The following is a 21,194-nucleotide window of genomic DNA, read 5'->3' on the forward strand; positions in this document are numbered from 1 at the left end:
GAGTGATAATGACAGTTTCTAAGGGGTACCTGCTGACCCTTGACTATGCTAAGCACTCCCAGGGCCTACTAGTACTCGTGGTACTGAGTGTTCCCATTGTACAGATGAGGTGGTAGAGGCACAGATTAGACTTTGTATCCTTGAACTCATTAGAATACTTGTACTCCTTTGATCGTGTTTCCTCCCTGCAAAAGGCAGAGCCTCCAGTTAGGAAGCGATAACCCCACATCTGAGCTGGCACTCAGAGCACCGTACCCTGACCCTAGTACAACATTGCTTCATTTTTTAGAAACAGGGTGTATTAGTCAGCTTTGCATCACTATAACAAAATACCAGACACAGGTGACTTACGAAGAAAAGAGAGATTTATTTTAGTTCACAGTTCTGGAGGCTCAAATCCAAGATGGAGGGGCCACATTGGTTAGGCCTCTGGCAAGGGCAGCCCCTCAAAGTGGGAGGGGGCACAAGAGCAGTGGTTACATCTTGAGCCAGGAAACAGAGAAAGAGAGGAAGAGACCAGGGTCCCACAATCCCTTTGGAGGGCACACCCCCAAGAATGTAAGGACCTCCCACTAGGTTCCTTCTCTTAAAAGCCCATAGCACCTCCTAATATGCCATCTTGGGGACCAAGCTGGATACTGCCTGGGGCCACCATCCATACTCAAACCATAGGGTAGCCTTCGCTCCATCTACACAGAGTTCCTCTGACGTCTTATAATAGCTCCTGAGCCCAGAGCACTGGCTAGTACCTTGTAGATGCTCAATATGGAGCAATGGCTGGTACCAACCTAGTAGGTGCTCAAAAAAGGAGCCTGTATTAGGTTAAAAAAAAGTTCCACTTACACTAAGATATCAGGCCCTAATCCTGGGAACCCATAAATGTCACTGCATTGGAAAAAAAGGGTCTTTGCAAAGGTGACTAAGTCAAGGATCTTGAGATGGAAAGATGATCTTGGCCTAGCCCTAAATGTCATCACAAGTATTCTTAGAAGAGGGGCAGAAGGGCATCCACTGACAGAAAAGAAGGCAGTGTGGGGTGGAGGCTGGGACCGGAGAGACCTGGCTGCAAGCCAGGAGTTACAAGAGGCGAGGACAGATTCTCCCCCAGAGCCTCTGGAGGAAGTGTGGCCCTCCTGGTACTTAATTGCAGCCCAGGGTCCTGATTTGGGAGCCTGTGGATTTGCAGTCATTTGAGCAGCTACAGAAAACACACTCCCCTGCCTCCTCAGAGCCTCCGTCCCTGGGCTGAGCCCTCCCAGCTCCCCCCTCTCAGTGGAGCAGGCCTCCACTGGCTCTTGACACCCAGCAGGTGCTAACACAAATCCCACATCACCCGGGCAGCATGCGTGACACCCAGGGACATCCCCTTCACCCTGCAGTTCCCACTGCAGTCTGTCATTAGGGGCCTCTCGCCTCTTGGCCAGACAGACCCAGCATTCAGCCTCATGTTCTTATCTGGCTTCCCAGTTGGTGCAGGCCTCTCCCGGTAATAGGGTCGGCTTATCTTTCATTACATAACGAGCGAATATAAAATCCAGCGAACCCTTGCAAAGTCAGGCTAATGGAAGAATTAAGGCCATCTGAATGGAAGAAGCATCCGAAACATGAACTCGTTATGGAGAAATCTGGAAATGACTACCAAGTGCCTGTTTGGATGGAGCCCAACACAAGCATTTCTCGAAGGAGCCACGAGGGGTTATCTTTGATAAATAGATGACATGCTTTGTAATTATCTGAGCTTCTATTACCTGGGGTCCTACAAGTGCACCTGGGAGTTTCTGCAACCTGTTCCTTTGGGTAAAGGAGATTAAAGAGGGCTGGGGCCATTCCACTACAGCAGGAGCTTGTTTTTATTACTAATAATAACAATAGCAAATACTCCCTGATTATTCACTCTCCGCCAGACATTTACTAAGACTTTGCGTACATTATCTCAGATGGGCTTCAGTAGGACCTGGGGGCAGGGCTGTGATCTTTCCAAGACAAGGGAACGGAGGCCCAGAGGTGCAGCCAGGATTGATCTTCTTTTTTTTTCTTCTTTTTTTCTTTTTTTTTTTTATTGTTGGTTGTTCAAAACATTACATAGTTCTTGATATATCATATTTCACACTTTGATTCAAGTGGGTTATGAACTCCCATTTTTACCCCGTATACAGATTGCAGAATCACATCAGTTACACTTCCATTGATTTACATATTGCCATACTAGTGTCTGTTGTATTGATCTTCTGTCCACGCACTAACCACACCCCACGCCATCTCCCTTAGCCACCAGCACGTGAGCCGGCAACCTGTGGCCCAGGACTGCAGCCGTCCCCACCCCTGAACCACAGCTCTCCTGACAAAGGTGTCCACCTGGTCCTGTCCTTGTTTGTGTGACCAAAAATCCTGAACAGAGGTGGTCTGGAGGAGTGAGGGTCTTGTGGGTAAGTCAGCTGGACAGCAGCTGAGGTGTCCACCTGCGGCTGAGGTGGAATTAAGGTCGTGGACCATGGAGTCTGAATGGGAAGGTCTCTTAGAAGCAGCAGCCGGGGACCTGCATTATTGGAAGCCCCCAAAGGAGAGTGTCCCCTGAGAAGCAGAGCATCAGTTTTCACTGAGCTCCTTAGGGAGAGCGGACCCAGAACACGTGGGTCTTGAGGGGGCTCCCCCCTTCTCCTTTTATCTCTCACCTGGCGTCACGAACCAAACCAAACCAAACCAAACCAAACCAAACCGTGAGTGGCTTAAACCCGGAGTCCACCGGGAATTTGTTGGCAATAAAAGAGTCAACAATTAAGAAATGAAAGAGAGTTCAGATGGTCAGCCAACGAGCAGTGTCTAGAGGTCCTAGGTGTCTGCCACACTGAGCCACAAACTGGGCTGTGGCTTCTGAGCAGCCACTACAGACGTGAACCCATCCCACCCAACACCCCAGGGCTCTGATGGGAAAGTCAACCAAGCAGCCCCTCCTCCTGCCCCCGGGATGTGCGTGACCCAAGCTGACAAAAGCCTCCTAGGACACAGTGGCAGGTCAGCGTCGCTCAGTCATGGCGGTCCCTGGGAGACAGGGGCCTTCCCGAGACATGAGGAGTGTGCTGGAAGCCATCAGGCCTGCTGTGTGGACGCAGGCATGCAACGGGGCCCTAAGGACACAGCTGGAGTTCCTGGATTGAGCCATGCCTGAAACCCTTTGTCCACCCTTGGGTATTTCAGGCTTTTTTTTTTTTTCTTCAGTTAGTATGAATTTGGTTCCTGTTGCTTAAAAATGAATATACAAGAGTTCTGACTAAAACAAATACTGTTAGCTGTGAAATGGGGGGGAAAAGCAAAAACAGACTCAAATAAGTTGTTCAGAAAAAGTCCTAGAATTCCCTTATGGAGACTTTTCCATTAGACAAAAAAAAAAAAAAAAAAAAAGATCTAGTGATATTCTATCCACCTGGATGGGTGAAGTCAGCATTCATGCAAGGAAAGCACAACCCAGAATCCAGGCCATGGAGACCCAGGCTCTGCTCAGCCCTTCACCTCCTCTTTCCCTCCTCGACTTCAGGCCTCGCTGTCCACTCTGATGAAGAGAAGGAGCCACAGGCTGCTCCAGCACAGCACACGCACCTAGTCATCTTCTTCGGTGCGTGCTATTCCCCCAGCCTGGAAGACCTCTTCCTGCTAAGACTTTGCGTACATGAAATTTACTTTGGTAATCACCCTCTTTCCTGGCTGCCTAAGCAAGATACAATTAAAAAAAAAAACAAAAACACCAAAACCTGATTCCACTTATATGAAATGTCCAAACTGGGCAAATCTATTGAAATAGAAAGTAATCAGTGGTTCTCAAGGACTGGGGGTTGTCTAAAGATACAGCTTTCTTTTGGAGGGTGATGAAACTGTCCTAAGATTGATTGTCTAGATAGTTCTATGACCATATACACAGGAAGAGCTACTGACTTGTACACTTTAAATGGGTAGATGATATGGTATGTGAATTGTACTTCAATAAAGGCTGTTAAAAAATTTTTAAATGAGATCATAGTATTAACGAATAATAAAACAAATCCCAAGGTGTTATAAACAGAGCTCAGAAGTGAGCCGAGTGATGGGTAAGTTCCCCTCGGTGCCGCCCCGGCTTCTGCAGACTCCCATAGACGACCAACTGCACCCATACCCTGCCAGGGAGCAGGACTCTCATCTCAGCTGGGTATTCTGCTTCTCTCGACCGGCGTCCCTGCCATGAGCGAAGGAAGCATGGCAGGAGGTAGGACTCACCGTGGGCAGCTGGCCTGAGAGCAGATGGCCGTCCTGGGCCAGCATGTTGGACACCATGATAGCCGGGAGGTCCATGGCCTGGTAGGAGTAGGCAGGGAGAAGACCGTTGGGTGTAAGCCCGTGGCACAGCGAGTGGTAGCTGGCTTCGTGGTCCCCCAGGTGCAGGAGAGATGGCTCAGGGAGGTTGGGAGGTGTTATCGGAGGGATCGCATAGTCTTCGTTGCTCTCACTCTGGCTGTTATACGTCTAAAACATCAAAAGGGCACGTTGGTGGGGGTCAGTGTCTTAAAACTGCAGAACACACTCAACACCACCATAATAACAACCCTTTGGCAAAGAGAAGGGATGATTCCTCTGCAAGGCAGAGGGTCTAGGTGGCCCCCTGACTTGGGAAAGATTCCTGCTCCATTCCCAAGCAGATGCTCCCTCCCACCAGAGGCTCCACACACAAAAGCCTGCTCTCCTGGAGAACAAGACTGGCTCCTGTCACCTGCTTCCTTCTGTTTGCCCCTCAGAACCAGCCACCACAGCCCACCCAAGATCTACCTTTCCACAGTCACCCATTTTACAGACTGGGACCCCAGGCTAAGAAGGAAAACGGACCATCCAAGTCAGCAGAAGAGCTGGGAATGGAGCTGAAGCACCCAAGCCCTGTCCAGTGGGCTTTCCAGGCAGCTGGATGCTTTTCTCTTACAAGTTCCCAACAGCCAGCCCAATCCTGGCCTCTCTCATGTGTCCCTGTCTTGGCAAATGTGACAACTGTTCCTCCAGAAGAACAAAGGTGGAGACTAGGGGCAATGCTGGCCACCTTCTTTCCAGTCCTTATTTGTGTATTTTTCTGGCCTTGCTGAGCTGACCAGGGACACCCAGGACACTGGTGAACAGAAAGGCTGAGCGTGGACATGCTTGCTTCTCCCTTGTCATTATGGTCGTGATATTTTACTGAAAAGTATGATGAGCTTGCACTTCTGTTTTTTAACTTTGAGACGAGGTCTTGCTAAATTTCCGAGGCTGGTCTCTGACTTGCCATCCTCTTGCCTCGCCTCCTGGGTCACTGGGATCATGGACATGTGCCACCGTGCCCAGTCTAGCTGAGTTTTTTTTTTTAATTGTGCATTGCTTTTTAATTTTATCAAATTCTTTCCCTCTGCCTCCACTGAAAGGCCCAAGTGACCCTCCTTTTCAAATTCAGTTAACTTGGCTGGCAAATGACTTTTTCTCCTTCGTTCCTCTTAGGTCAGGAAGCACTTTAGATTTTGTGGGCTGACAATTTGTTTAGGACTGTTGCATCTGGTTCACAAGTAAAATTGGCCTCCATTGTCCTGTCTCATGATGCCTTTGGTGGGTTTGGGTGTCCTAGTTGGTCTGGGGATTTATTCTCCCTTTTCCATTTTTTTAAACATATTTTTCTATTCTTAGACCTAGCAGAAAAGGGATGTCTGAGTTGGAAGACAGATCCCAGAACCATCCAGAATTAGCATGGAGGGACAAAGAAGACACGCATGCCACAGAGATCACATGCAGACATGACAGGTAAGAGTGGGTACGGTCATCAACATTCTGGAGTGAAGAGAATGAGAGAATGACCCAGAGGAATAGCTGAAGAGGCATGAGAATATTCTGGAACCAATGAAGGACACCAAAGGTACTGGTGAAGGTGAGGGTGAACCTCAGTCAAAAAATATATATACAGAGAAGGAAAAACTACAACAGCATGTAAGAAATAACATTTCTAACGTCTTGTGTGGTTAGATGCATCAAGTATGTGTGCTCTCCTGGTGAGGTTACTGGAGTCGGGCGCCATGCCTGGTTCGCGGTAGGTGAGTCCGCACTGTTTCCTGGATGACGTCATGCGCGGCTACGTCATGAGTGATGACGTCATGAGCGGGGACCGGTGGGTTTGGGCAGAGCCAAGCAACGAGCACAGAGCACAGGACGCCGACACACCTGATCAGTGTCCAGGGCTTTCTCCTCAGGAACCCTCACAACCCCATGGGGAAGAGCCCTAGATTGCCCTTCAGAGCCACAGGAACCAGCTCTGAGAGGGCAAGGCCCTTGCCACACTGGTATCCACCCCGGGACGAGAACCCACCAGGCTCTTGCTCACTGGCCCCCTCTGCAGGGCTATCGTGGGATTATCCCACAGCTGGGCAGACTGCGCGGGGGCAAGAGGCCACCTGCCTGCCTTCTTGCTTCACCACCTTCTTCTAGGTTCCCCTGTTGGCATTTTATGGGCTCAGGCCTGAGCTCCCCTCTCTTCCTGCCCTACACTCTCTCCCCAGGTGGACCTCAACGGGTCTCAGCTCCAATTCCCATTCAGCAGCCATGTTTACACCTCCAGCCTCCGTCGGTCACTCATTGGAGCTCCACAGGTGGGCATCTCAACACCACTCCACATTCCCTCTGATGGCCAGGGTGCCCCTTCTCCTACCTGCATCTGTGTCCTTCTGTCCCCCAAAATGACACTCTTCTCCAACTGCTAATAAAACCACAAATTTGGGACTCACACTGTCACCTCTCAAATCCAACGTAACTCCTCCAAAATGTCTTTAAAATCTGCCTGTTTTCCTCCATCTCCACTGTGACTATCTCATCCCAGCCACATGCACACTCCTGTCCTGCCATCTTCTACCTTGACAATGACAAGGGCCTCTCTTACTGGTCTCCTGTGGCTCTCTCTTGTCCCTCTATTCCCTTCCTGTAGTCAGAGTGGTCTTTAAAAAGATGAACACCTCACAATGTTACTCCCATTCTTAAACTGCTGATGGCTCTCCCTGCATTCAGGATCAAATTTCTAGCTCCAAATATGTCCTCCATGGCTGACCCATCACCTCTATAATCACAGTGACCATTCCTGGCTCCAGGCCCTTACATATGTGTCCCCTCTGCAGTACTGCTCTCTGCCTGCCCTACACTCGCCCTTCATCTGACTCATTGCCGCTCATCCCTCACCAAGAGGTTGGTTTCAATGTAAGAAAGAAATCATGAAAGCAACCCCATTTATAATAGCCTAAAAAAAAAAAAAAACTAGTCATGAATCTAATCAAAGAGATGAAAGACTTCTACAATGAAAATCACAGAACATTGAAGAAAAAAATTGAAGATACAAGAAGATGGAAAGACATCCCATGTTCATGGATAGGCAGAATTAATATTGTTAAAATGGCCATATTATCCAAAGCCACATACAGATTCAATGCAGTCCCCATCAAAACACCTATGACATTCTTCACAGAACTAGGAAAAACAGTCCTAAAATTAATTTGGAAGGATAAAAGACCCAGAATAGCCAAAGCAATTCTAAGCCAAAGAAACAATGCTGGAGGCATCACACTATAACTTCAAATTATTACTAGTGAGCTACAGCAATAAAAAGTGCATGGTACGGGCATAAAAGCAGACACACAGACCAATGGTACAGAATAGAGGACAGAGACAAACCCACACATCTACATACACTGGAGAAAAAGCAGCCTCTTTAACAAATGGTACTGGGAAAACTGTTTATCCATATGTTCAAGAATGAAACTGGATCCCTACCTTAAGCCTTGCATGCAAATCAACTCAAAATGGATCAAAAACCTTGGAATTGGGCCAGAAACTATACAACTCCTAGAAGAAAACATAGGGTCAACACTCCAGCATATAGGCACTGGCACCAACTTTCTCAGTAGGGCCTCCGAAGCTCAGGAAATAATGCCAAGAGTTAATAAATGGATGGCGTCAGATTGAAAAGGTTCTGTATGGCAAAGGAAACAAGTAGGAGTGTGATGAGAGAACCTTTAGAGTGGGAGAAAAATCTTTGCTAGCTACTCTTCTGACAGAGGTGTAATATCAAGAATATATAAAGAACTCAAAAACCAACACCAAATAACCAAATAACCCAGCCTGAAAAAATGGGCTAATGAATTAAACAGATACTTCTCCAAAGAAGATACACAAATGGTCAACAAATATATGAAAAAATGTTCAATATCATTAGCAATTAGGGAAATGCAAATCAAAACTACACTGAAATCTCATCTCATACCAGCCAGAATGGCAGTCATCAACAATACAAATAATAATAAATGCTGGAGAGGATGTGGAGAAAGGATCACTTTTACACTGTTGGTGGGATTGTCTGTTGGTATAACCACCATGGAAATCAGTATGGAAGCTCCGCAGAACACTAGGCATGGAACCACCATACGACCCAGCTATTCTGCTCCTCAATATTACACTAAAGAATTAAAATCAGCATGCTATAGCAATATGCGAATACCCATGTTTATAGCAGCACAATTCACAACAGCCAAACTATGGAACCAGGCTAGGTGTCCACCGATAGATGAATGGATAAAGAAAATGTGGTCTATATACACAATGGAGTTTTATTCAGCCATAAAGAAAAATGAAATTATGTCATTTGCTGGAACATGGATGGGACTTGAGACCATTATGTTAAGCAAAATAAGCCAAACTCAGAAGATCAAGGGTCATATATTTCCTCTCATATGTGGAAGCTAGAGAGGAAAAAGGAAAAGGAAGGCAGGCGGTTATTGCATGAAAAGCAAAGGGAGATCAGAAGCATAGAGAAAAGGGACCAGCGGGTGGGAGGAGGGGAAGGAGGGCAAAGTGCCAAGGGGAATATTGGGCGAGTCGTATTGTGGCATGTACGATGTGCCATCACAAATCCCACCAGCCATAATGCACCAATTAAAACAATCGAAAGTAAAAACAGAATTAAAAAAATAAAAGAGGTTGGTTGAACTGTCTTCCCTGATACTCTAGAGTAGGTCAGACCCCACATGGCATCCCAAGATTTCCCAGGATTTCTCCCTGGAAGTGCTCGTCAAACTTGTAGTTCACTGACTTCTGATGAACCTGTTTGTCATGAAATGTGACTTCTGCTTGCTGTACCCCATGCTTAGGCCAGAACCCGGCGTAAAGTCTGGCACCAAAATGAGCTCAAAAGCAATTCATTGATGAGAAGGCAAGGCCAAGGGCTGATCTTCAGGACTGCCCGGGGCAGGGGGACTGTGGTCTCTATTACACAGGAGGCAGGGCTGGGTGGTGGTTAGAGCCGTCTGAATCCCTGCTCTGGCACTTACTACCTGTGTGATCCGGGGCACATAACTCACCCTCCCTTTGCCTGGGTTTCCTCATCTGTGAAAAAGAGGGTAAGGACAGTAGTACCTACAGGGTTGTTGCAAAGAGTAAACAAACGAACAGTAAATGTGCAGGACGGGGCCTCCCCACAGTGAGCCATCTCCTGTTAGTTATCGCCACTGTCCTGACGTCCTCGCCTGGAGTTCAGGAGATGTCAAGTGGTATCCCAGGTACACAGGGAGTACAGAGCAGCTCACTGGCTCAGCACCCTCTCTGTGAATATCCCTGAGCAGGTGCCCCGGGTCTGTGCACCAAGGGTTGATGTCTCTCTTCAGCAACTGGCTGCAGGTGAGAATCAGCTGTGGTGTCATGTTGCCCCAGAAAGAAGAGTCTCCCTGCTAGCCTTCCTGTCCAGAGTCACCTCCTCCTGGAAGCCTTCCCAAGTCCCCTGCCTGTGCTGACTCCTCTCCCGAGACTTCCCCTCCCCAACTCCCCCTCCACTCCCCTGTGTGCACTTCCCATGGCACTCCTTACCTCCTGCAAGTAGCTTTGACTCCTTGACCTTTTGCTGCCTCCCTCCCCCTAGATCCCAGGTTTTGTGAGGGTGGGGGATGGTCTGCCCCGTCACCAGTGTCTAGCACACTGCTTGGCACCTGGCAAGTGCTCGGTCACATGCAGTAAGTGAGATGGAACGGCCCGGGCTGGGTGAGTGGCAGTCAGCAGATCTGAACAATGGGTAGCAGAGGGACTTACAATCTGTTCATATCTGTTGACTGCCACCTCCCTCCCTGTCCCTCAGCATCCAGAACAGGTGCTGGCATGTGGCAGGTGCCCAAGGAATGCCAAGTGACTGCCCAAGTCCATTCTTTTCAGTCAAAATCTGAAACCTCCATCCACTGGAACTGGCCCAAGCCACCAGAAGCTTTTTGAAAAAATAAGCATATGTTGTATCAAAATATTGAAATAACACAATTATGACAATTCATTTAAAGAGGCAATTAGCACACTTAAAAATAAGCATGCAAACACACACATGCCTCCTCCAAGTGCAATCAAATCCTAAGCCCCTGAACACCCACCAACCTGTCCTGCTACTGACTCACCCTGAGTACCTACTGTGTGACAGCCACTGCATCCAGCATTTGCATGCTCTTCCCATTTTATTATGAGTTCTACAAATAAGTGCCAATCATCTCCGTATTGCAGACACGGAAGATGGAGCTCAGAGAGAGGAGGTGTCACATAGCTAGTGAGACTCGAGACCCAGGACTTGTGACGCAGAATCCAGCATCTTCCCAGTCGTCTCCAGGACTCCTATTTTCAGAGCTTGGCCACTCAACGGTGCCTCATGTGCTCTACAGAAGGATGCTGAGTTGTCCAGCTGCCAGAGCTCTGGTGTGTCCACAAGGACGGAGCATCTGTCGTGTTTTTCACACAGCAGTTCCAGGAAGGGAAGAATACCGAGGGACCGCTCTTGGGTCAGAGCAGGGCCAAGCCCCTCTCCTGGAACTCCTGGGAGGAGGCCACTGAAAGCATTGAAGGCAGTAACTTTTCAAGGCAGCAGAGCAAAGGGGCAGAGGCAAGGCCTCTGGGCTTGAGGGTGAACCTCCCCTCAAGGAGGAGGGGAGCTGTAGAAGGTCCAGCGGGTCAGCAGCCAGCAGAGCCAGGAGCTCACGATCTGGCAAACAATCAGCATGAACTCAACCCTTACCACGGGAATGTACAAGGTCAGATTAGTGAAGAATCCAATCACAAAAAGTAAAAACAAAAACATTCCTTTAAATAATCCTTACTGGGCTGGGGATGTGGCTCAAGCGGTAGCGCGATCGCCTGGCATGCGTGCGGCCCGGGTTCGATCCTCAGCACCACATACCAACAAAGATGTTGTGTCCGCCGAGAACTAAAAAATAAATATTAAAAATTCTCTCTCTCTCTCTCTCTCTCTCTCTCTCTCCCCTCTCTCACTCTCTCTTAAAAAAAAAAATAATCCTTACTGGGAAAATACTCAGAGCTAGAACCTAGAGAATGAAGAGTGAATCTGAGAGAGGGATTCTAGAAAGAGCAGCAAGGTGCAAAACCTCCGTGGTGTATAGACTCCAAAATGGTCACACATGAAGTAACTGCGGAACAAGGATTCCTAAAAGAGAAGAGGTACCGGGCTGTCATGTTCATACTGACCCCAAACTAAGAATGGCAGAGTTTCAGCTAGAAAATGTGTCTTTCTGAGCAGATACAGCTTCATTATTTACTTAGAAGGAGATATAAGCATATTTGCTATAATATAATAAAAATATTTAATATTTATATTTGCTATAATATTTTAAAATAATACATTGAGGTTTTCACATAACATTGATAATTTTAAAGAGAACAATTTGGTGGCAATTATTACATTCATTGTTGTGCAACACCACACCTCTATATAGTTTCCAAATATCTTCATTATCCCAAAAGAAGACCCTATACCCACTGAGCCGTTTCCCCGTATTCCCTGTGTTCCCTCAACCTCTGGTAACTACTGGCCTTCACTGCCCCTTTGAATTTACTTATTCTGGATATTTTCATGTAAATAGATTTTTTTTAAGCACTGGGGACTGAATCCAGGGTTGCTTTACTATTGAGCTACATCCCTGGCCTCTTTTAATTTTTTTTTTTTTTTTAATTTTGAGACAGGGTCTCACTAAGTTGCCCAGGGCAACTTAGCAACAACTTGCTAAGTTGTTGAGGCTGGCCTCCAGCTTGTAGTCTTCCTGTCTCGGCCTCCTGAGTCACTAGGATTATAGGCAGGTGCCACTGTGCCTGACAAACGGAATCATTGAATACAGGCCCTTTTGTATCTGGCTTCTTTCACTTAGCATATTTTCAAGGTTGATTGACATTCTCCTTAGTGTAATGTACATAAGGTTCAATTGGCATAATATTTCTGAGATTTATAGCATGTATAATACTTCATTCCTTTTTATGGTCATGAAGTAGTCCCCTGGATGGAGATACCATAATTTGTTTATTCATCCTCTGGGGACCATTAGGGCTGTCTCCATCTTTTGGCTCTCGTGAAGGGGGCTGCTGTGAACTTCGGTGGCCATGTATTTGTCCCTGTTTTCAATTCTTTGGGGTACATACCTGTGGCTGGAATTGCTGTCATGATAATTCGATGTTTAACTTTTTGAGAACCCGCCAAGCTGCTTTCCACAGTGCTGCCCAGTTTTACAGTCCCCCTGGCAAAGCCTGAGTGTTCCGACGTCTCCATATCCTCACAGCCAGCATTTATTTTCAGTTTTTAAAAATTACACCCATTCTAGTGTGAAGTGATCTCGTGTTGTAGTTTTCATTTGTATTTTCTGAAGTCCTAATGACATTGTGCATCTTTTCATGTGATCCTTGGCCATTTGCATATCCTCTTTGAAGAAATGTCTCCTCCAGTTTCTGTCCATGCTTTCAATGGGGTTGTCTTTCTGTTCCTGACTGTGGCAGTTCTTTATGTCTTCTAGGTACTAGGCTTTGCAATTATCTTCTCCCATTCTCCTTTTCTTGATAACATCCTTGGATGCACAAAACATTTTAATTTTGATGAAGTCCAACTCATCTACTTTTTATTGCTCATGCTTCTAACAACATATCCAAGAAGGTATTGACAAATCCAGGATAATGAAAAGTTACCCCTAAGTCTTCATTGAAGAATTTCATATTTATGCTGTGGGTCCGTTTTTTTAAAATATTTTTTGTTTATACATGGACACAATATCTTTATTTTGTTTATATATTTTTATGTGGTGCTGAGGAGGGAACCCAGTGCCTCACATGTCCAAGGCAAGCGCTCTGCCACTGAGCCACAACCCCAGCCTCCGTGGGTCCATTTTCAATGAACTCTTGGATATGGCATGAGGTAGTCTAATTTCTCTTTTCTTTAAAAGCGTGGGCTCTTCAGTTGTCTTAGTGCCATTCGGTGGAGAGACTCTTCTTTCCCTACGATTGGTCTTGGCACCTTTGTCAAAAGCCAACCAGCCTTAGATGTGTGGGTTTATTTCTGGACTCTCAGCTCTAATTGTCCATATGTCCGTATGCCAGTACATACAGTAATTACGTGCCAAAGCTTTATAAAAATCGGGATATGTGAGTCCTTTGACTTGTTCTTTAAGATCATTGCTGCTATTTAGGGCCTCTTGCAATTCCACATGAACTTGTGGATCAGCTTTTCCGTTTCTGCAATAAAGGTGGGTGGAAATTTGGCAGGGACTGTGCTGTAGCTATAGACCTCTCGGGCAGCAGTGCCGTCTGAACAACATTAAGTCTTCCGATCCACAAGCACAAGGTGGCCTTCCAACGACTGCTTAGGTCTTCTTCAGTTTCTTTCAGTCATGTTTTATCATTTCCAGGGTTTTGTCTCCTTGGGTAAATTTATCCCTTCACATTTCCTTCTTTTAGGCACTCCTATAAACAGGATCGTTTTCTTAGTGTCCTTTCTGGCACTGTTCAATGTTGGTTTGTAGAGACACAACTGATTTTTCCATGTCCATCTTACGCCTTGAAACGTTGCTAAATTCATTTGTGAAGCATTTGTCATAATTTTAAGGGGATGCAGAAATTACAAACCATTAAGGAAACAAAAGATAAAATAAAATGAAAGGAAAAAAGACTTTGATCAGACTTAACAAAAATCATGAAAAAACAGGAATGAGCTATGAAACATGTTAATAAAGAACTTCTTAAACATGTTAATAAACAACTCCTAAACATATTAGGAGTTGCAATACACATGATTTCAATTGCATATTAAAAATAAAGATTTATATTTTGATTAAAATAAATGAATCCAAGCTGGGCACAGTAGCATATGCCTGTATGTAATCCCAGTGGCTCAGGAGGCTGAGGCAGGAAGATCATGATTACAAAAGCAGCCTCAGCAACTTAGCAAGGTTCTGAAGCAACCCATCGAGACCCTGTCTCTAAATAAAATATAAAAAAGGGCTTGGGGTGGCTCAGTGGTTAAGTACCCCTGTATTCAATCCCTGGTAGCAAAAATAAATAAATAAACAAATAAACAAACAAATAAAATAATCCAGTATATAACATTTACAACAGACATGCTGGGAATAAAATGTCATGGGAGGTTAAAGATAAACATGTTAATAAACAGCAGAGTAGCAAAATTAATAACAAATTAAATATAATTTAGGGGGAAAGGCACTAAAGAGACAAGGAGGAATACTTAAGTTGATAAATTATGTAACCTACTGTGAAGAAATGACAGACATAAACTTTTATGTAGATGTAAAAAAATATGTAAAAAAATATCAGAAGTACAAAATCATAAGCAAAGTGAGACACGTTAACATGTCTCTTCAAAAATCAACAAGTCCATCAGATAGAAATAAGAATAGCAGATTTGAATGGAATAATTGACCTTGACTCATCCTAATATTTAAAGAATATACATCTGTCCCAAGTATCCACGAACACTACCAACACGGTCATGCATTAACTGCAAAGATAATCTCTAGCTTTCCAAAAGGTAGAAATGATGCAGACCACATGCCAAGATCTAAAGGCACTGACCTAGTTATTAACAAAAACAAACTAAGGAAACAAAGATGGACCAGAGCAAAGGCTGGGTGGCAAGGAGCCCCTCCCAAACACCAGGACACTAAGAGCCACTGTCTAAGTGACTTCTGGGCTAATGAGGAAACCACAACTGAAATTTTATGAGAATAAGAGCTGACAAACCCAGGAGGTGAACAATGGAAAATGTATACCTTTTACCTAAATAAGTTTATTAGTAGACAAGAAAGACAAAATAAATGAACTGGGGAGTCAACTCAAGAAGGTAGAAATAGAATAACAAAATAAGCCAACAGTCAGTAGAAGAATCATAAAATAGAAAATGCATTTTAGTTAAGAAATATAAAGTAGAGCTTTTTAAAAAAAAAAAGTTGGCAAAATAGCTAGCCACCAACAAGAAAAAAGAAGATACCAAAAAGGAATGACAAAAATATTGATTCTTTAAAAGCAATTGAGAATTCTTCTGTGACACAGTATAAGAATGATTTTGAAAATGATTGTAATTTCCAATTTATTAATGAAGAACTCTTACTGAAGAACTCTTACTCTTCTTTTTTTGCTTAACCATTGGTTTCTGAGAGAAGTGGGTTAAAATTTTCCACTGTGACTTACCAACTTCTTGTATTTCTGTCTATTTTGCTTTATGTATTTCAAAGCGATGTTGTTAAGTATTTACATATTGACTGAGCACATCTGCTTGGTGAAACGTTGCCTTCATTATCTGATGGTTCCCTAGGTTAGCCCACTTAATGCTTACTCAAGAGTCTCCGGCTTCCATTTTGACTACCATCTCCACTCCTACCCCAGCGAGGTATAGAGAAAGGCAAAGATTCGCTGAGGGGGCAAAAGGAGATATCACTATTTTCCAAAGCTTTGGGGACTCAAGAGTCCAGCATGAAGAGGGACACAGCACCCTTCCTCCTGGAGAAGAGATGAGAAAGTTCTGAGAAAACCCCACTTGTATCCCCAGAGTTGAGAAGTTTAGAAGGACACTTCATAGTATTTGCCTGTCACTGAAAGATTTTGGGAGATGAAAGGGACACTACACTTAGTGTCCTGGAGTGGCAGGGAAAGGAAACAGAGACAGAGAGAGGGGGAAAGAAATAGAGGAAGAGGGAGGGAGGGAGGGAGGGAGAGAACAAGAGAGAGATTATAGAGGGACTAGAGGAGCAATCTGCACTACATGGTTCGGCAAGGCAAGGCAATATGGGTTCTGGGAGGTCAAGAGAAGCCTAAAGACAGCGGCTGCAGAAGGCATCCAAAGGGGTCTCACCGTGGTCTGATAGGACAAGGAGATCTCAGCAGGTGGTGTGACGACAGGTGAACCAGCTGCCGCGCAGGCCACAGAGGTGAGCTGCAGGGTGATTCCCAGCTCACGGAGGCTCTGTGGCCAGGGGCCCAGATGGAAGAACAGCCACCTCCGTCAGGCTGTCCTTTACCTCCACCTCACCCTGTCCTGATCTCAGGCAGCCGCAGAGGAAATGGGCACAGACCACCCCCCTCCCCACTGTAGGTTCCGGGGGCCATGAGCTATGGGGAAAGGTAGGGGCTCGGCCCTGAGACTGAAGTTGTGATTCTCGTAACTGAAAATGATCAAAAAGCTGCAGGATGGGGTGTGTGTGTGTGTGGGGGGGTAGCCCTTGTTTCCTTGCCCCCCGTGGGGCCACCTGCTGAACGAACCCAGTCACAGCAATAGTACCTGATGCTGACCCAGGACTCCTGGGTTCCAAATGCCCTCAATCTCCCACTCGCTCCCCGACACAGCTGGGAGATTCTTGGGGTAGATAATCAGTGGGCACGAGTACAGGAAGGACCCTGGCGCTGGAGTAAGATTTGCTGAGGGACTTCAGCCATGAACCCACACGGCCCACACCTCAGCTTCCTTACCTAGGAGACCCCACCTGCCATCTGGGAGAATCAGGCAGAAACGCAGACATGAGTACACGTGAAGGGAAGTCCTCATGAACCTCCCAACCCCCTCCTCATGAACCTCCCAACCCCCTCCACATGAACCTCCCAACCCCCTCCACAGGAACCTCCCAACCCCCTCCACATGTACCTCCCAACCCCCTCCACATGAACCTCCCAACCCCCTCCACATGAACCTCCCAACCCCCTCCACATGAACCTCCCAACCCCCTCCACATGAACCTCCCAACCCCCTCCACATGTACCTCCCAACCCCCTCCACATGTACCTCCCAACCCCCTCCACATGTACCTCCCAACCCCCTCCACATGTACCTCCCAACCCCCTCCACATGTACCTCCCAACCCCCTCCACATGTACCTCCCAACCCCCTCCTCATGAACCTCCCAACCCCCTCCACATGAACCTCCCAACCCCCTCCACAGGAACCTCCCAACCCCCTCCTCATGAACCTCCCAACCCCCTCCACATGTACCTCCCAACCCCCTCCTCATGAACCTCCCAACCCCCTCCTCATGAACCTCCCAACCCCCTCCACATGTACCTCCCAACCCCCTCCACATGAACCTCCCAACCCCCTCCACAGGAACCTCCCAACCCCCTCCACAGGAACCTCCCAACCCCCTCCACATGAACCTCCCAACCCCCTCCACATGTACCTCCCAACCCCCTCCACATGTACCTCCCAACCCCCTCCACATGTACCTCCCAACCCCCTCCACATGTACCTCCCAACCCCCTCCTCATGAACCTCCCAACCCCCTCCACATGAACCTCCCAACCCCCTCCACAGGAACCTCCCAACCCCCTCCACATGAACCTCCCAACCCCCTCCACATGTACCTCCCAACCCCCTCCACATGAACCTCCCAACCCCCTCCACATGTACCTCCCAACCCCCTCCACATGAACCTCCCAACCCCCTCCACAGGAACCTCCCAACACCCTCCACATGAACCTCCCAACCCCCTCCACATGAACCTCCCAACCCCCTCCACATGAACCTCCCAACCCCCTCCACAGGAACCTCCCAACCCCCTCCACATGAACCTCCCAACCCCCTCCACATGAACCTCCCAACACCCAAGGGAGACAAGGAAGGATACCAAGGCTTCAAGAAGGAAGCAGACCGTGTTTAAAGTAGCATTTCCATTTACAGAAGGGGAAACCGAGGTTCCAAAGGGCAAAATAACTTTAAAGTCCCACAGTTGACATTTACAAACTGAGCAGTACTGACGGCCTGAACCAGACCTTGCCCTACAATGTCCATGTCCACCCAGAGACCACACACGTGAACCCTGGTCAGCCCGGGACGGTACTACCTCACCTCCTGTCCCAGGGTCATGTCTGATTTAGTGTTCTCTTTCACTCTATCACCTTTTTTTCCAGTGCTGGGGACTGAACCCAGGTCACCACACGTGCCAGGCAAGCACTCGACAACCGAGCTACACCCCCATTTTAACAAGAAAAACCCACACCCTTTTAAGAACATTTCCACTGAAGGACAGAGGTACAGTTCAGTGTTCCCCAAGTCTGTCTTCAAAACAAGGACGACGGTATCCTACCCCAAACCCCAAACCCCAAACCCCGTCAACTGGAGCAGGGCTCCCAACTTATCACGTGGGCAGGGGTTTTATGAATTCTTCCAGGAACAAAATGCAATTCTGTCAGACTTGTCTGAGTCCATAATGACCGAGTCAAATTAATCATCTTGGATAACACCCCTGTGTCACCCGTCCCAGAGACGTTTAATAGAATCTTTCTGATTCCAGTCGCGCAGTGCGTCGGATCGGGAGGATTGCTACCCTCCTGACAATCAGCATGGTGACACTTCCTGATTGGCTTGGCCTTTGCCTGGACTAAAAATGCTTCTTAAAAAAATAATAAAATAGTAAGAGCCCGTACCATGGATAAACCCAGCAGGAGTGGGAAAAGCCATGGATAAAATCCATGGGTTCTGGAGAAGGTGGGGGAGGGGCCGTGATCTTTCTACGCCCTTCTTTACAGGCAGAACCTCCAAGCCAGGAGGGGAAGCCCTCCTCGGTAGTCTGCCGGCCACGCTGCCAGCTGTGGTTGCTCTGTGGCTAAGGGCCGCTGGCCCTTATCAGGACAGAAGCTTCGTAGTGAGCCAATGACAGCAGTCACGTTCGATATGAGCTTTGTTTACCAAAACCATATCTGGGAATAAACTCCATAATCCCCACGTGTTCTCGCTGGGGACATTATCAGACTCACTCCAGGGCTCTGGCAGCTTTCTGGGGCATTCATCTTGGGGGAGGAGAAGGTTCTAGAAAGATGAAGGCCTGGTGAGTGGGCTTTTGGGTGTCCTTGTTCATCAGGAAGGAGCAGTCCCAGAAGTCTGGAGGTGACCAGGGGCTGTGGCGTTGGGGTGTGACGGGATAGCGCGACCCAGGCCTCCCCATCCTGCAGTGCGGGGAGCGCCTTTCCCAGCTCATGAGGGAGTCGCTGTATTAGTTTGTTAAACAACATTTTGAAAACCACATATCCAGCTGCCTCTTGGACACTATCCTTGGGCAACCCTCCTAGAGGAGGGCTCAGCAACCTTTTTCTGCAAAGACCCAGACAATAAACAGTTCTGGCTCTGTCTCGGCGACTCAACTTTGCCACTGAAACATGAAAGTGACCGTATGAGGTGTTGGAGCTAAGAGCACACCTGTGTGCAATGAAGCTTTATCTGTCAAAGAGGAAGGGGGTGGGGCGGGAGGCAGACTTAGCCTCCAGGCCATGACTTTCTGACCTGTCCCAACTGAAGGAGGAAAGTTAAAATGTCCCAAACCCTGTTCACCATTGTTTCTCCACCTGGTGGCTCAAGCAGAATCCTAGAAGGAGATTCATTCCGCTCTCGTCCTCAACTCCAGCCCCAATCAGCCCAAGTCCTGCCGGCCCTACCTGCCAACTGGCAAATGTCCGAACTGTGACCTGCCCACAGGCACAAATGACACTTTCCCCCAAGGACGTCCCCTTGGCCCTCAGGACACAGCGTGCAACCCTCAAGACCCTGTGTGAAGCATCCTGCCGCCCCCCAGCCTCGCTGACACCCCTTCACTGCCATGGACTGTCACCTTCCCACTCCTGACCAGGCACAAGTCCCAGGACTCCGCTGACCCCTCCTCATCTTGCAGGCGGCAGCTGCAGCACCAACTCCCAGAGGGGTTTCCTGGCCCACCACAGGAACAACCCCTTTTTCCCATCACACCACTCTGTCCCCCCTGTGGCACTGCTCACTCCCGTGGTTGGTTTGCCTGATCCATACCTACCTCCCAGACCAGAGTGAAGGGTCCAGGAGGGCGGGACGTTGTTCCATGCTGAGCCTGCAGGGCCTAGAGAGGTGCCCTGCCCAGCGCGTGGCAGAAAATAAAAAATATTTGTAGTGTGAAGAAGCAGGCATCGTCTGCAGCCACGCTCCCCTTGGCCCACTAGAGCCAGTGACAAGGACTCCCTCCCTGACGTACTCAGCCAGGCTCCTGGAGTCAGTCCTCTTCTCTGCACCCATCCTCAGAGTGCCGCCTGGGTCAGCATGCCCTCGCTGACACCTGACCAAGTACCTCTAAGGCAACTTCCCACCCTGACTCCCTTTTCCTGCCTTTGGCCATAATTCCCCAGCTGCCCTGGAGGAGCTGAGTTCAGCCCCCTCCCCCATTGCAACAGTCCCCACCTAGTGCAATGTCCTCCTGCCGGTTTAACTCCCCATGGTGCTATTCAGACTCCTGTCCCTCTGGGGCCCCAGTTCCTCTGAGGCTCCAAGGGGTCTTTGCGGAGGCTGTTCCCTCTGCCCAGGGTGCTTGGTTTCCCAGGCAATTTCTCATCTTCAGTCTCAGCCAGAGACTGTCCCTGAACGCCCAAACGAAGCAGGTCCATGCCCACTGTTGTGCTTACCCAGGCGGGTACTTCTCAGTCATGGCCCTTCTCAGTCATGGCCCTTAGCACAGCTGGAAGTATTTGTGAAATAGGTGTATATATGTGAGATGTGTACACACATGCAATCTGCATGTGGGTGTGTGTGGTCTCGGGGATTGGACTCAGGGGCACTCCACCACTGAGCTACATCTCCAGGCCTCTTTTATTTCAAGGCAGGGCTTCAGCAACTTGCTGAGGCTGGCCTCGAACATGCAATGCTCCTGCCTCAGCCTCCCAGGGAGCTGGGATTACAGGTGTGCACCACCACATCTGACCCTGTAAGATTATATTTTTAATGCTTACCTTCTCCACCCGACAGGAAGATAAAATTTTTATATCTCCAGGACATAGCCTAGTGCTGGGTACAGAGAGGAACCAAGTAACACAACTACAATTTAATTATTTAGCTTATTTATTCAGCTGATCTGCAGTGGTGAACGTTCTGCTTGTCT

The 21,194-nt window shown here is 47.7% G+C and overlaps 1 protein-coding gene across 3 annotated transcripts in view; it reads right to left on the reverse strand.

The window, feature by feature from the left end:
- The window catches only part of TOX2 (TOX high mobility group box family member 2), a 127,942-nt gene that overhangs the window by 43,375 nt on the left and 63,373 nt on the right, over nt 1-21,194 (reverse strand). For all 3 annotated transcript variants that reach the window (XM_081292265.1, XM_081292266.1, XM_081292264.1), the window contains exon 3: nt 4,246-4,491. In XM_081292265.1, the coding sequence (XP_081148391.1) occupies nt 4,246-4,491 (246 nt within the window). The remainder of the gene's footprint in view (nt 1-4,245; nt 4,492-21,194) is intronic.

Source organism: Spermophilus citellus (genome assembly GCF_964194105.1).
Source record: "Spermophilus citellus genome assembly, chromosome: 4".
NCBI lineage: Eukaryota > Metazoa > Chordata > Mammalia > Rodentia > Sciuridae > Spermophilus > Spermophilus citellus.